This window comes from Anolis sagrei, chromosome 4, assembly GCF_037176765.1.
Source record: "Anolis sagrei isolate rAnoSag1 chromosome 4, rAnoSag1.mat, whole genome shotgun sequence".
In the NCBI taxonomy this organism is placed as follows: Eukaryota; Metazoa; Chordata; class Lepidosauria; order Squamata; family Dactyloidae; genus Anolis; species Anolis sagrei.
Genome location: NC_090024.1, coordinates 205,844,383 through 205,861,909, shown reverse-complemented (window position 1 = coordinate 205,861,909; position 17,527 = coordinate 205,844,383). Strand labels below are relative to the sequence as shown.

Genomic DNA, 17,527 nt, shown 5'->3' with positions numbered 1-17,527 from the left:
TCAGCAGAAACATGAATAGTATCTTGGGGTAAAATGACTGGAAACATTTCAAGTAGCTGTGTATACATTAGATTTTTAATGCATAGCCATGTTTACATGTGAAATGCCCCTGAAAATCTCTCACAATCCAAAATGCTATTTCTGCAGCGAAGGTAAGGGAAGAACATGCCAGAGCTTCAGGTTTCCAGAAATAGCTGGGAGTGACAACTCTTCTGCAGGGATTGTGATTGGATCTCACAAACAAAGCTCTGTTACAAAGGAAAACTAGGTCGACCTTCTGCCATTTCTGAAATAGCAGTAGCTGATGGGGGATCAGAGAAGGAAAAGTTCTCAAGGGAAAGATTTGTTGGGAGAAATATGGTTATATTTAGAAAGATTGTTTTGTTGTCGTTTGGTTAAAAATCAGCATGTACAGCTTTTAAAAAAATCCTGACTTACCTTCTCATTTAAGATATTGTTACCATTTCCATTTATTTTAGTTTTTAAAAAAACATAAAATAAATATATGAAGCATTTTTACAGTTTTAATTTGCATTTTTCTTTTAATCCTAACCTGACTTCCACAATCTAAACCAACTGTGAGTCTTTCCATTATCTACTTTGTTGGTAAATAACTAAATAGACATGAAGGTGAATGCATTTTGCAATTATGGACTCCAAATGAGGGAAAACCAGCATACTAAACTACAGAAAGACACACTCAGTCTTTACTGCACACTCATTCCAGGTGTTTGATCAGGTATGTATTTCTCCTCTGATTGTATTCTTACTTCACAGTCTCACAACAGACACTTGGGATCTGACCCATGGCACACGCACAACTCACCTATGGCATCCCAAAAATGTAGCAAAGAAATCTCTAACGTGACAGCAAACAATTTCACTTCTTTGCATTTTGATTTAAAAAATCCCTAAATTCTCACGGTAATGGAAAATAAAATATATATACTGTGCAACAACCTTTAGTAGTAACAAGATAAAGAACTGGCCTACTTGAAGTTTTTTTTTAAAAAAAGAAATTCTGAATATTAGAGAAAGAAGAACTGACAAATCTGGCAAACCTGTATTAAAGCCTGGCCTCCACCCACTGCTTTGCCTGAATACTCCCACATCAGCCTTTCCCATTCTTTTAATAATATAATAATATCACTATTTATATTCCGCCCTATCTCTCCAAGGGGATTCAGGGCAGATCACAGTACACATACATGGCAAACATTTAATGCCATTGTTTGAATAAACAATACAGACACAGTCAGAACAGAAAGGAGGTATGTTGTGTCAAAGTCCAGCTTTTTGGTACCTTTGGTGTGCTTGAATCCAGCCACAGGGCGGTGCTGTCACTCCATCGTCTATGATGAAGAGCCATCAGGACTTCCTCCTTCCTTTTGGTTACCAGGCATTTTCTGAACTTTTTCTTTACGGTGTCACGAAATAACTCCCCTACTTGTTTTAGCAGTACCTAATTTCTATACTTACAACTCAAGCTGTTTTTGAACAGTTTAGGTCAACAGTAAGCTGAGCTGACAGTCGGGAGCTCATGCCAACCCAGGGCTTTGAACTGACAACCTTTTGGTTGGTAGATCGTATCATTGATGGTGATTTACCAGCTGTGCTAAAGCCTGGCCCGTTTTCCTATATAATAGTTCAGATAATTATGGAGAACCTATGTTCAAATCCCTGATCAGCTTTAATTAATTGTGGGCAGAATAAGGGCATTGTTCCCCAAAACAACCCCCCTCAAAGGGATAGGAAGTATACTAAAGTTTGTAGGATGAATCATTTAATCATTTCAACTATAAAATTAACCAAACTTTAAATATCTCTTATCGAATAGAGAACTAGGAGATAATCTTCAGCTTTCATTATTTCCCAAATATTTTGGTTTTTTCAATAAAACAACCAAATGTATTTGAGAAATGCACTGCTTCTCTACATTAAACTGTGTACGCTGTTCATTAAAATCAATGTCAAGTGTTTGATTAAAGTGTAACTTTCAGTTAATTCAAGATGAAGAATGCAATTGTGTATGTGTCTGTTAAAACACAAATCTTGTTGAGTTTAATTTGATTCACTCCCAGAAAAACTCTGTATCAGATTGTAGCCAAATGCTCTAGAAAGGCAAATGTCACAAAAGTATTAAAAGCAGCAATATATCTAAATCTCTTTTAGAATATGGGTTCGGGTGATGGCTAGAGGACCCACTACTGTTCCCCATAATATTTTAAACATTCATTTTTTTTCTACATCATCCAGTCTCCAGTTTTTACCTTAGTCTTCATGTCTGCTTTCTGGACTGTATAACCCGTGATATCAGCATTGCCATTATCTTTGGGTGGGTTCCATTCCAGAGCTACGTTAAAACCCCAGACATCTAGTAGCCTTAGGTTCTCAGGAGGGCCTGGTTTCTCTGAAAAGTGTCACAAAATGTAGATAAATTACTGTTGATGTATTAAGGATGTGTTGTCTACAAATGGATAGTACTGAACAATACACTAGGAGGCACCACATAACAAAAACAGCAGCCATTTAACCATCCTACTGAAAAAGGAACACCTCATTCATCATGATCATAAGTGGCTAACAGGACATTTTTCTTGACTTGAGTGTAGCCTTAATGCCTGAAACAATGACTCCAAATTCTTTCATCCTCTCTAGATTTACATTTTCCTTTTACACAATTATGCAATAAGGTCAAACCGTAAACACAAAAGTCAACTCAGGGAACATGATAAATCAAGGGTACGCAAATGTGGTTATGCTGGTTAGAGCTGCTAAGAGTTACCATTCTATTACTCATGGTCAAGTATGATTGCTTTCCAAAGTAGAGTGTTGGTGGTTTTCACAATGAGGACATAGACTTCCAGATGGAAGGTAATCACAAGGCTTTGCTTTAAGTGCCTTTCTCTTGGCACAGTTCTCCCTTTCACCTCCATTCATGCCTCTTCGAAATCCATATCAGCAACTGACCTCCACTTAGAATGCTAGAAAGCCAGGGTTTCCCAATATTTGGAGGAATACAATTGCTGATTCCTGCCTTTAGATAATTTTGCTTCAGAGATGCACATGATCACCCTTTAAAACAGCCTTATGGTGAATTGCAGAGTGTAGGTCATACGTGATCACCAAGGTCATTTGTATGGCCTCCAAAGCCCTCACCTGGATTTTTTAAAAAAAATGAATGCATCTGGGTAGTGGAGAGTCAATTCTCAATGTTTTTAGGGAGGGGACCTGTTTTCGTCTAGGAGAGACCCTTTGAAAATCAGGAGGCAAACAGGAAGTAAACCTGAGCCATCAGGACTGGGTAAATGCACTACTGATTCAATCTGATATTCATAGAAATAGTAATGTACTGATTTAGGTCATTTTTGATAGTTTGTGGGAAACTGGACCTGGATCACACTGAGTGTCAGGGAAATAGCACTATGTTTCGGGATTATTTTGAAATGTTTGGCATCTTTTACCAAAGAAGTTGCATACATACAAATGGATTTTCTCTCAGAGGCTTTCGGTGTATACTGGGATGTGTAAAAATAGACTTTGTGGCCATACTCCTCTCTCACAGTTTTAGATGATAACTACATGGTTCTATTGCCCTTACCAACCACCTGGAGATGAATTATGGCTTTGTCTTCTAATTCATCCAAAATCTTAACAGTCATTTCATATTTTCCAGAATCTATGCGCTGTGCTTGACGGATGAAGAAGATGGAGTCTCTATCACTGTTGCGTATAATGACACGCTTGGGATCCAAAGGTTGTCCGTCTTTGGTCCAAGTCACCTGTGGCTTTGGTTTTCCCTAAGAAAAGCATGAGGAAGTTTTGGTAACAGCTTTATTTTATTTTTCCCAGTGCCTATAAATAAAAAAATGAATCTACAGCAATCGGCAGCTGCTCTTCTTTCATGGAGACCTGGAGTAGGCTAGAGCTAGAAAAAACACTATGAAGCAAAACATTTGGTAGTCTAGAAGTTTGCTTAGCAGTTAGTGTTTGAGATAGCCTAGAATAGCACAAATACATAATTATGCTAACATCACTCTTATTCTGGTCAGAAGCAGTTCAGTAGATCCTCCACAAACAGAGATTTCACCATCCATGGATGAAAACATTGAATAAAATTCCAAAAAGTAAATTTTGATTTTGCTACGTATTTTATAGCAGGAACACCATTTTACTTTGCCAACATATATAATGAGACTTGAGCATCCACAGATCTTGGTATCCAAGGGGATTATTGGACCAAACCCCAATGGAAACCAAGGTTGCACTGTATTTCCAGCTCTGTAGGCCCAATGGACTAGAACCATTGTTTGTGCAGTTGTATTAGTAAGTGTGCTGGAGACAGGCTGTCACAAATTTTAATCTTGAGCCTTTTCCTAAAAGCCAGGGTCTCTAAACCCTTCCCTCAATGAAATATTTAGCGACAGCTGAAGCAAGTATGAATGTGTGTCACAAGCAGTTGCTTCTGGCACCTGTCCCTTTAAGGGAGATTCCTAGATCCACAGTGAAGTCTGTCCAGAAATACCCGAGGAAATGCACAAAATTCTATAGTCTATTATAAACCCGCTTTATACCACTCCATATTGTTAGTGCATGCTCTTTTTGGTAAAGAGCTATTCTAGGCTCTGGACAATCTTGCAACACTAGTGCTGGATTAGAACACTTTGTTTCTGAATATAGATAGCAATATTGATACCAGATTTTTTTATTATGTAGAAATATTTTATTAGATAAGATAAAAACTAGGCAGGAGAATCAGAGGAAGATCAAAGTTGATTTACTATCAGAATTTAGTGTGAAAAGGTTGTAATACCATTTTTCCTTAATGTTCAGGTTTTGCACAGCTTGCAATATGCAACCAGGATGCCTCTGTAAAACATACTGTCAGCCAAGCACAGCTTGGCTGAGATTCAATAGTTTATGCTGTACCCTATTTGCAATCCCAGCATGTCTTAATATGAACTCTTCTCAGGCACCAATATTACTTTTTGTTTCATTACTTCCTAAGGCAGTGGTTCTCAACCTGTGGGTTCCCAGATGTTTTGGTTTTCAACTCCCAGAAATCCTAATAGCGGGTAAACTGGCTGGGATTTCTGGGAGTTGTAGGCCAAAACAGCTGGGGGCCACAGGTTGAGAGCCACTGCCCTAAGGAGTCAGACCATATTAAAGTAAAATAAAGTTCATCTTGAACAGTGGTTCTCAACCTGTGAGTCCACAGGTGTTTTGGCCTACAACTCCTAGAAATCCCAGCCAGTTTACCTACTGTTAGGATTTCTGGGAGCTGAAGGCCAAAACATCTGAGGACCCACAGGTTGAGAACCCCTGGTCTACAGGTAAGGGCAATGGTTTCCTTTTTCTACAACTTCCAGAATCCCCCGGCCAGACTCACCAGCGGCAATCTGCTCTGCAGCTGCTACCGGAACAGTGTTATTTAGACTACAAGTCCATTTAATGCTGATTAGGGGATTTGGGGAACTGTAGTCCAAAAATCTTCTGAACCTTGTTATTGAGTTACCTGTCTATATCATATAATTTTCATATCAGGGTGTATTTTTTGAAAAAAGCATGAGCATTTGTTTTTATTTTCATATACTAGTTCCCCTAATAATGATATACTTTATTTATATTTTGCTCTATCTCCCCAAGGGGACTCAGAGCGGATTACAGAACACATATTCAGCAAACATTCAATGCCGTTATAAAATTAACAAGGACACACAATACATAAACAGAGGTATAAGCTTTCCCATCTTCTTGATATTATTTCTTAATATTTTACACACAATTTTACTTAAGTAATTAAGTAAAGGAATTCTGGACATTTGATTCCAAAAAAGTGATTTTTCAAAGCTCTGTTTGAATACATGTGACATTTAACACTGCTTTTGTTTTTAGATACTGAAGTCTGTCCACAGAAACACATCTCAGAATATGGGTTTGCTGCCTCTTGTAGGTGCCACTTTGCCTTCTCAACTACTGTTAGCTTTTCCTCAGATAAAACAGAAAGAACAGCAGCCATTAAATAGAAATCATGATTCACATACCAGGAAAGGGATCACCAGGTTCACTACTTCGCCTACAATCTTCAAGTACAATTGTCGCAAATGGCGTGGCAGACGGATCTTGGGTTGCTCTGGGGAATGCAAAATTAAACCTGTTGGTCATTGCTACTGCAGAACCCTGTTGCAATCTCTCAACTGAATTTCACAACACATATTATATATATTTTTCAGTTTGCTTAAAGTCAAGAAGAAACAAAGAAACCAGTTGCTTTCTCCTGGGTCCATGAACACATTCTAGAGGCAAAAGAGACAAAAACTGAAGAGCTTTCCCTGCTACTATCTGGGGGGGGGGGGGGGGGCACTCCATAGGAATGAGTTCTAATCAAAGCTATGAGGGCATATCTCTACCTTCCAAAAATAAATAAATTGCACTTTAAAAATCTGCCACAATGCAAGAAGACCAAGGTCAAAGTAACAAATGTTATATGGAAGTCATTAGCAATGATGATTTATTATCTGAACTTGGAAAAGTTACCTTTGGAGAACTAAAATCCCTTAGTCAGCATATCCATTGTCAATTAAGACTAGGGATTTATAATAGTTTTCAACTTTTACAGCTGCAGTTAATATTTTTAAAAGCTCGTGTTTACAGCCCATTTTGAGCTAAACATTACACTGAATATGATTGTCAGAAAAAAAGACTGCAAATGAAAATTACTAAGGCAAATCGAAACTATAATTTACTAACAGAAGATTTGCATATTGACACATACCCTATATATTCATGTATAAAACTAAAAAAATTAGTTGAAAATTGACCCTAAAAATTGGGTTGATTTTTTGTATGGCTAGAGGAAATGTTAATACAGGGTTAGTCAAAATGCATAGGCCAATCTGCCATTCAATTGAATGGCAGATTGGCCTATGCATTTTGACTAACCCTGTACTTTATTCTCTGTGGAATAGTCCCATGCATCATATCAAAATTCATAATTTTGATTCCCAAACCTGCCTTGCCTTACACATAAGGTCAACTTGTATATGAGTATATATGGTAATCATTTTAACTTGAAAGGCTTAAATAATAACTTACTCCATGAGACTAATAACAAATTGCAGCTCAACAGACTTTATTGTGTCTCACCATAACTGTCAGATGGAAACAATCAGCACTAGTAATGTATGCAAATCTCATAATGCTGCTATTTTAGAATTATGCTGACTGCTAGTGCTTTTCACTCTCAACTTCAAAACTACTGCAATGTTGTTTTGGAATTTAATTACTATATTAAATTATCACAAAAACAACTTAATGAACTTCAAGAAACAATGACAGCTTTTGCAAAGAGATCTTCCTAGATGTGTAGATCCTATCTTGTCAAAATGACTATTTAGGTGTTTTCTTCTCTTAGGTCTTGTCTACACTAGCCTTAAACTCAAAGTGGACCAAATATCGCTCCTGGCTGTTCAAATGATATTCAGTGACTTCCATTCCTTAACATGGCTGAAGTGGTTTAGCTCTGCATTAGGCAAAGTATATTGCAGCTCTGCATTTCAGGCAGAGTGTGGACATCGGACCAATGCAAACCAGTCCACTATCCACGTGGGACACCACCACCACTGCCTTTTCCCTGAGCTAGAAAAAGGGAAGAAGGGGTGGATTGGGGCATTTTTGCTCAGCAAAGCCACCCACACAACCAGGGAGAAGATGGAGAGATTGCATGGTGACAACCCAGTGTTTCACACTGGAAAGGTGGGTGACAGTCCAGCCTTACTGAATTGGTTTCAGACCAACTAACTGTATTCCATGCGACCCATGTTGCACATTGGGGTGAAGTGAATCCCTATTCAAGTAGCAAGATATCCCATTTTGACAAGTTAATTTGAAAACAAAACAGGGTAATTAAATTTTGAAGAACATATGGAATAAATAAGTATATCTTTTAGAACAGAATCATTAGCACAGCTAGATCTGTCCTGAAGAGTTCAGAGGATTAGCAGACCAAGGAACCTCGAAATAACAATTCTAAAAGCTGCAGTACACTGTGTTATCATCTGAGGTCTCTTCCAACTCTATGATTCTATGTAGTTGGACCTCCATATCCACAGATTTTGCATTTTGAAAATATTAATCTCCCACCCCCAAATCCAAAAGGCGAATCTTGAGTTTGCCATTTTCAACACAGTATAGAATGGGATTTAAGCATGGGTTTTGGTATTCACAAAGGGTCCTGGAACCAAACCCCAACCGATACCCAAGGATCAACTGTATCACATTGTTTATATACCTCTTTTTCTGAAAAGGGATTAAAGAAATTTCTTCATTTTTAAAAGATCTCAACTATTGCTCCTACTGGGCTGCATATAAAAAAAAATCACTTTGCAAATGAAAACCTGGGGGTGTTGCAACATATAGTTGTTTTCCATTAGATTACAGAAATATAATGCCAAACATATCTGATTTTGTGGACTTTTTATTCCTTTGGGAGATTGCAATTAACTATAAAAAGTGAATGGAAGAAGAGAAGTTTCTTGAGTCAGTGCTGCTTGTGAAATCTCTTCTCTGGAAGCAGTGCACGGAAATCCTCAAACTGCTCTTGGAAGGCAGATATACCATCTATTTTCCCTGTCTGTGGCAAAAAGACTTTTAACTGCCTCATCTCAAATCCCAAAATTCTAAACTACAAACCCCAGAATTCCTCAGGAGGCAGCAACCAGATTTAAAGAGGACCCATGCTCTAGTGCAGGGGTCCTCAAACTAAGGCCCGGGAGCCGAATGCGGCCCTCCAAAGTCATTTACCCGGCCCTCGCTTAGGGTCAACCTAAGTCTGTAATGACTTGAAAGCATACAACAACAACAACAATCCTATCTCATCAGCCAAAAGCAGGCCCACACTTCCCATTGAAGTACTAATAAATATATATTTGTTAAAATTGTTATTCATTTTAATTATTGTATTGTTTTAAAATGTCTTTTGCGCTACAAATAAGATCTGTGCAGTGTGCATAGGAATTCATTCATGTTTTTTTTTTCAAATTATAATCTGGCCCTCCAACAGTTTGAAGGACTGTGACCTGGCCCTCTGTTTAAAAAGTTTGAGGACCCATGCTCTAGTGTGTGATAAGGTCCATATTCTGCCACCTTTTCATGGCATAGAACCAATCTTAGGAGCTTGATGGGTGCAAGCTCTGGCAGATTTTATCAAGAGGGAAGGCTTCAATTCAAGTACAGTTCTATCACCATCCAAAGACCAACCTGGCTAAATATGGAAAGACTTGTCAACAGACAGCTGGCTACAAATGATGAATTGGACATAGCAACTATTAACAGACAAATGGTGTAAACAGCTGTGATCTAGATCAGTTGAAAGAGTACTTGCTTTCACAGAAAGATAGATATAAGGAATTAAAAGGAATGTATGTGAAAGTGTAGAATTGTGTGGAGTGTTCTTCTACATTCAATAAAAGATGGATCCAAGGAACTACTCACAGATTCTTTATTGTCTGAATCACTTTGGATGAATAAAAATAATTTGTTCTCACTTCATTCCCAAAGCACGTTTTTACATGCCTGGGGACTTGAATAGAAATTCCTCTTCTGTTTCTGTTTTTTTTACATCTGTGCCCTATGCCTTAAATCATGATTGGGGTCAAATCAGGGGAGGGAGATTGGTTGGTGGATGGTTACCAAGGTCTGAAAAGTGTGCTATTGCCATTTTGTTGTTGCTGATGCGCCCCATTTCACCAGTTGAAGCCCCAGGAAACCCATGAAGGGCAAAATAAAAAGGGAGAGGATGGAGTGGTGGGGGTGAGGGACAAGAAAAAAGGGACACAGTATAGCATTGGGGGTGGGAATCAGCAGTTGGGGGAGAGTGGTGTTACGGGAATGAGAAGGTGAGGGGCACAGCCTGGTCTCCTTTCAGCCCACTTTCCCCTTCCAAGCACTGCAACAGCCCAGACCCCAGTCGGTGATCATATCCACAAATTTCATAACCTGCCTCTTCATAATCTTCAGCCCCAATACACAATTTGTGCTTAGAGGATTGGAAGTGGGCAAAGTTCATGGTGAGAAGATTCCCAAAGGGTTTAGCTTGGCATCTATACCTAGCCTGTGTTATGGCACCATTTTTTAGTTCAGTATAACAAAGGGACACCTTTGTTTTAGAAGCCCTGCCAACCTTTGGACATTCAAATATGAAAACATTTGAAAATGTGGGGTATCAGCGAGTGTCTGAATTCATCTTGAGCTACCATGTTTTGCAGTAATACAATGTTTTCATCACACTTCTGGACAGCCTTTCTTTGTGTCCCGTCATCCTCCCTTCTTCTGAAATCTCCAGATTTTACTCAGAGACCTTCTGCTACGAAGACAAAGAAGACAGCAGCTCATTCTGGAAGCAAATTTTTATATGTTCCCTGGGGAAACATTGCACGGGAATGCAAAAAAAAATAAATCAGTATATGTGAGTTTAATCACTTGTCATCACCTTCGCTGCCATCAAAATAGCAATGCTGTAACTCTAGTATGCTATATTTGTATTCCCTTAGTTGCAAAGGAATTATGCTGAGGTTTAATAGAAGAGCCGTGTGTGCCTGTAAGGCTTAAACGTGCAGCAGCTTACATTCCAGCCATGATCATATAAAGGAGGACCCAGGATTAAAACCACATTCAAAGATAGTCTATCAGCTGTGTGCATAAAGCGACAGCAATGTATGGGACATATTTGAGGATCTGATAAATCCAAATGGCCCTGCCAACAAATGAAACAACATCTTCAGTTAGTCATCCAGCTGGCTCTTGAATCCATTCCTGGCACTTATCCTCATCAGTATAGAGAAACTCAACACTCCAAAGGAAGGATTTTCTATGGAAATGTTTAAATCCTTATATGCAGAGAGGTATACTTTGCTTATTACAGTTATGATGCCAAAAATATTGCTGATCTACTTGAGTTCCTTCAAGTTGTTTCTCACTTATGGAGACTCTGTAAGTCTTCGTAAGATGACTGTATCATGGGGTTTCCTTGGCAAGATTTTTTCAGAGGGAAGTTTACCTTTGAGACTTGAACCTTGATCTTCCAGAATCCTAGTCCAACATGCAACAACTACACTACACTGCCTTTGCACAAAAATATACATCTTATGTGTTTTTTCTGCATGGCAGGGGGTTGGACTAGGTGGCCTATGTGGTCTCTTCCAACTCAATGATTCTATGATTCTGATCTTGTTATGGTGCAATAGCTACAACACTGGACTTACAGCAGGGAGATGTGGTTTAAACCCCCACTACAGCATTTTCAGAGACAAAGTAGATTTTAGAAGGGAAATCTGTAGGAGGATTGGTCAGAACATGGTACGAGACTGGATCCCCACTGCTGCTTTCTTTTCCAAATAAAATATAGTAGCATTCTGCACATTTTTGTTTAAGTGTGATAGAAAATGATGCATAGTCATAAAAAGGCATCTAATTTGCAAGTTTGCCCATGACCAGTAATAAAGAACATAAGAAGACCTCATTAGATCAAACCGACGGCACCTATTCCTGCACTCTTTTCTCAAAGTTCCCTATGGAAAGCTCTCAAGCAGGGCCGCGATGCCACAGCACTGTCAACCTTGTTGTGCAACAACTGCTATTCTGAGATATTCAGATTCTGATAAAAATCACATATGCAAAAGTATACATAGTCTAATTTACAATAGTGAGAAAAGATAAGGGACATATGCAACTAATAGAATAAACAAGAGCTATTAGTACAATAATTACATCTCCAAAGACTAATGTATGGATAAACAAAAACATATCTCTGGAACCCTGGTAGTGCAAAAAAAATGCTTGTGAAATCAATCCCCTCTGAGTAACAGATAATGGGGGAAAGGATTAAATGCTTTCCCTGGTACTTTGTTGGTATAACCCAGCCACCCCACCCTATCCCAAATGGTTTCACTGTTTAAAAGGTGTGGGGTTCAGTATTTGCATGCAATCAAATCTCAAGTTCCTTCTAAAAAATAAACATTTCTAAAGGAAAAAGTATTTTGGACAAAAAGCAATTTGGATCAAAGTTATGGTTAGGGTTCCCTGGAGGCTGCATTTTTGCTTTTATAGTTAACTCAAGTAACTATAAAAGAGTCATTAAAACAATTTACTCCATTATGTATTGAATCTGGAATCAGTTTTCCATTTGGGGTATAATATCTTCTGAGATAACCCACTTGGCTTTGTCTTCCCTGGCCATTAACTTTTCAATGTGTGTTCCTGTTGTAATATGTCCTACTAGATAATATCATAATTACAGATCTTACCCCACTATTATTTTTATTTGGATGATGGAGAGGAGAAATAGAGATGGAAACAGAGGGGGGAGACACACTGAGAGAACATTCTGCACAGTTGACACACATTAGAGGAGCCTTACTCTATCTAGCACCCTTCAAAAGTTCTGGACTACAATCCCATTACTCAAGCTTTTCTCCTTACTTGGGGTTCAAAAACATTTTACTTCACAATGTCAGTAGTGACATTTTCATATTGTACATAAGGAACTGCAGGGGAACAATGGTGCATTAGGTACCAAATGAGTACCTAAGATGAGATCTGGTACTGCTGCCACAGCACATCAACTGTCTCTGGAAGACTAATGAAAACTAATGGTCTAGATATACCATTTGTCTCTAAGGAACTATAGCAATTTTATCCTCTAATAAAGGAACGCAAGCACTCAATTGGAAGGTTGCTTCCAGAACTGTATTGCACAAAACAACTTCATTAGTTAAACAGAATTAAATATAGCAGCAACTTGCCACTAAATACAGTTTGATATTTGTAAAAACAAAGCTGGATCACCTCAACTATTGCAATATGCCACTGTATAACTATATCACAAATTGAACTAGAATTTACATTACTGACAACTGCAAAAAGAGATTAAGGGTGCTTCCAGACAGGGGCCAAAATGTGGGCCCTGTCAGACTTCCCAGAGGTGTCCAAATGACGCAGTCAGTAAAAGAGAATTAATTTGGGACAAAGCAGGAAAACTCCTGATTTGTCCCAAATTAATTTGATACCCCATTAGACTGGGACCTTCCGCAGTCCAAGGGTAAGCCCACAGCCCACTTTATTCTTTGGACTTCCAAAAGTCCAGAGAACCAAGGAGGGCACCCCCCAAATCCGCCCCCTGCCCTTAAAAGAAAATATACCTGGCCACCATGCCATCTCTCTGGCTGTTTTGGGGGTTTTGGGGGAGGGGGTTGGTGGCCCCATGCCATTCTGGAAGTTACAGGGATGGCATGGGGACACCCAAATGGAGAGCTTGGGGTTTTGGGAAGTGATTTCTTAAACCTGCTTCATCATGAGTTTAAACCCTATCTAGAAGCACCCTAAGGCTCTTGGACAAATTTCAAAGAAAGACTACATACTATTCTGAGAAGATATCACTTTCTCAAACACTAGTTAGTGAGTTGTGGTAACTATAACAATTAGCCTACAACAGAGCTTTTCAAACTGTGTGTAGTGACATGTTAGTATGTGGCTGCAGTGTGTAGGTGTGTTATGCAAACCTAATGGGAAATGAGAAAAACTTGGAAATCTATGTAATTATCTTACAACTCATATATTTTAAAAATATATAAATGAAAGGTTTTAATGAGATATGTTGTGTCTCCATTGCATTTTGTTAATACAATTTATGTACGTGTCTGTATCTCTTATAAGGGATTGGTTTAACCTCCAGTTTACTAATAAAACTGATTACTGTATCACGTAATAATGCAAGTCTAAAAAGTGTGTCATCAAAACAAACTGTTTGAAAAGTTCTGGTCTACAATGAAGACTCTAAAGAGTATACAGGATGTCTTCTGACTATCATCTTTTTTAAATGTCTGCCAAATAATAGTGCTTTTGCACTTGAATTGGGATTCCCACAGGGCAGGAAAAGCTTATGACTATTAATTATGGTCCAGACTCTTACCTCACTTGGTTTTATGGATTAATTAGAATTTCACTGTCAAGATGTCTACCACATACATGCATTTTATAACATGGAGCAGTGTCAGAATTATGAATTTTGTGAGAATACAACATCAAAACTGATATCTGCCCGGTGGCGCAGTGGGTTAAAGCACTGAGCTGCTAAACTTGTTGACCGAAAGGTCGCAGGTTTGAATCCAGGGAGCAGTGTGAGCTTCCGCTGTCAGCGCCAGCTTCTGTCAACCTAGCAGTTCGAAAACGTGCAAATGTGAGTAGATCAATAGGTACCGCTCCAACGGGAAGGTAATGGCGCTCTATGCAGTCATGCTGGCCACATGACCTTGGAGGTGTCTACGGACAATGCTGGCTCTTTGGCTTAGAAATGGAGATGAGAACCACACCCCAGAGACAAACAAACCTTTACCTTAGTAAAAAATAGTGAATATTTTGGTAATAAACAAATATACTTGCAGCCATCTCTACATACAAGCACTCAAATATAGCTATGTGGCATGAGTTGAGCAGTATTAGGACACTATGCTCAGCTCTGAGAGAACAAATGCCAATGAAATACTGCCAATACTTTAAATGTGATACTGCATTAGACTCATTCAGACCCGTGTTAAAAAGGACTGTCTACAAAACAGTAGCAGATGTGCTGATGGCTCCACTCTTTCCTCACCTCCCGGCAGTGCTACACAAATATGGAAGGCAGCTCTTCCATAAACCCGGCTACAGTCCATGCTGACAGACAGCATGCTTACATGCTCAACCGTAACACCCTTTTACAGATCAACTAGTGGAAAATGATGCTCATCATCAGCTTTCATCGTTTTCCATCAACAGGTTCATCTAAAAATAAGTCCTCTTCATCAGGGGAAATTAGGTTAGTCTGAATCATGATTCTTCTATTCAAGCTATACAAAGTTTAAGTGTTTCATACTCTACAAAAAATACCTGTTTATTATAGCAGAGACGACACTGATGCGTTCAGATCCATAACATACAATCAAGGTCATATAGAGCCTGACTATAGCTTGAAATGAAATTAATAGGTCTAAGATGATTGAGGGGAAAGAAACTATAACTCTTGCGCCATTAATAGTTTCAAAGGAAAAAAGCAACATGCAGCAGTGCAAAAGCTGGCCTTGTTTATTTATTATCTTGTCCATCATTCTTCTTTTTATCCCAACCAATAGATTTAATTCTCACATATCTTCCAAAACATACAAAGCACTCTAATTAATGACACTTGCTGCTCAACTAGATAGAATTAAGAGTGTAAAGAACATACTATCTCTGCAGCAACTAATACCATGTGATTCTTTACAATATGCCCAGAAATTTCAGATTGGGCTGCTCTTGCTCTCTGTGTTTATGTGGGTGGGGTGCATGCAAATATGTGTGAAAGCATTGGTGATGTATTTGCACAGAATTAATTTCCAGAAATAAATCTGTTTATGTGGTATACCTGATCACGACTGACTTTAACTTAGTTTAATCTCCTGTCACCTAAACTGCTTATAGTGTTTGGAGCTTCAGGGCCCAGGGGATTCACATCATAGCCACAATGGCATCCCTGGTTAAAAACATCCTTGCACTTTGAAATGGTCATATGACTGATCAAATAAATAAATATTATTATTAACATCCTTGCACTTCTAGCTGAGATGTTACATTTTTCACATTTTGCTGTACCTCTACCCCTCATTTTAAAATAGTCTGTTGTTGGGAGAAAGTAATCTAGTATACTTTGCAAAAAAATGAATATATTTGTTACATCAATTGGATATATTTGTTACAACATTGTAAGGAAATTTTAAATGATCCAGCTGAGTTGGATATCACAGAAAAAATAGTTACTTTAAGTACAGAAAAAATATTATCTGTTTTTTGAAAATTAACCTAAATTTCTGTAGCTCTCTAAACAATACACAAAAGTTTGGGGAGTATAGCAATGATAAATATCTTTACAGAGAATCTCTTTAAAATCATGTATGGAATAGGTAGTATTGGTACAATTTTTGTATATTGAAAAGTTGTGTTAAGTTTTCTGTTCTAAACTGTAATCATTATAGCTCATTTACAGTGTGTTCATGTTGTTTTGTTGTATTTTCAATATGTGTATGTCTATATGTATGTGTGTGGAGGCCAGCTGTGACCATCAGCGCTGCAGAATTTGAAGAGGCACAAATGGAGGGCAAAAGAGAGAAATGTGCCAAGAGGAAGGCGTATCAAACCAAACCTGACTGGGACCGCCTTCCACCTGGAAACCGATGTCCTCACTGCAGGAGAACATGCGGATCGAGAATAGGGCTCCACAGACACCTATGGACCCACCCCCAAGAAGCTGCACTTAGAGGACCATCATCCTCGGGCTACAAGGGATCATCTAAGAAAGTAAAGTGTGTGTGTGTGTGTGTGTGGTTAAGGTAACATTTAGTCATGTCCGACTCTGGCGGGTGGAGCTCATCTCCATTTCTAAGCCAAAGAGCCAGCATTGTCCATAGACAACTCCAAGGTCATGTAGCCAGCATCACTGCATTAAGCGACATTACCTTCCCACAGAAGCAGTACCTATTGATCTACTCACATTTGCATGTTTTTGAACTGCTAGGTTGGCAGAAGCTGGACCTAACAGCAGGAGCTCACCCTGCTCCCTGGATTTCAACTGCCAACCTTTTGGTCAGCAAGTTTATCGGTTCAGTGGTTTAACCCACTGCACCACCATGTTTTCAGTAGAAAGTAATCTCACTTTCAAAGGGAGCATAAAGTTGATTTCTTCGTTCACTTAGCCGGAAGTACCACTAAAATAAACAAATTTACTTCTAAGTAGCCATTTATAGGATTGTGCTGTTATTCTGAAGAGCAGGTTATGTTGGATGAAACATGATGATAGTTTCCATCAGCAGATATAATGGGCCCATGAAATAGATTTAAAGATGCTGCAGCACTGGCCACAACAGCTAGGATATGCATTTGCCCAGCATATTCATGGTGCAAGAAATGCAGTAGCAACATCCATTTGTCTTTTTAGTTATTAATGATAATCTCACACAGCATTAGTTAAATCTTTTATCAACCTGTACCCATTTAAAACACTGCTTGGAACATCAGCTCAAATGAAGAGCTCAATGTTCCTTGTGCTGCTCATTTTTCAAATCCCTGGGTAATTAATTACAATGACTATTGGTGGGCTGGAGAGTGTACAGTTTTGCTATGTGTACTGTCAATGCTTCTAACATTAATGCTTCTTAAATGTCCCTGAAAAAAACCCAACTGGGTCTGCAGTTGCTCCTAGGCCCTCAAAAACCTACCTCCTTTTCTTCCAAGACTTTCTGTATCCAAAAACCAGACTAACAGAATACTGTTTCTCCAATGGGTTATAGCATTCTGGAAGGATTCCTGGAAATGTTATTTATATTATGTTTCCAGGAACATGAGAGCACCCTAGAGCTAGAGAGCTACTAACACTGGAAAGTACACACTTCAACTTATTTAATTTTTAATTTATATCCTGCCTTTCCCTCAATATGGCACCCAAGGTGGCTTATAGCACAAT

General features: G+C 38.7%; 1 protein-coding gene across 1 annotated transcript in view; it reads right to left on the bottom strand.

Annotated features, from left to right (window-relative positions):
• Positions 1-17,527, bottom strand: part of MYBPH (myosin binding protein H) — a 36,367-nt gene that overhangs the window by 10,729 nt on the left and 8,111 nt on the right. Inside the window, exons 4-6 of the mRNA XM_060772475.2 lie at positions 6,045-6,133; positions 3,602-3,800; positions 2,271-2,410 (exon numbers count right to left, since the gene is read on the bottom strand). Of these exons, the coding sequence (XP_060628458.2) occupies positions 2,271-2,410; positions 3,602-3,800; positions 6,045-6,133 (428 nt within the window). The remainder of the gene's footprint in view (positions 1-2,270; positions 2,411-3,601; positions 3,801-6,044; positions 6,134-17,527) is intronic.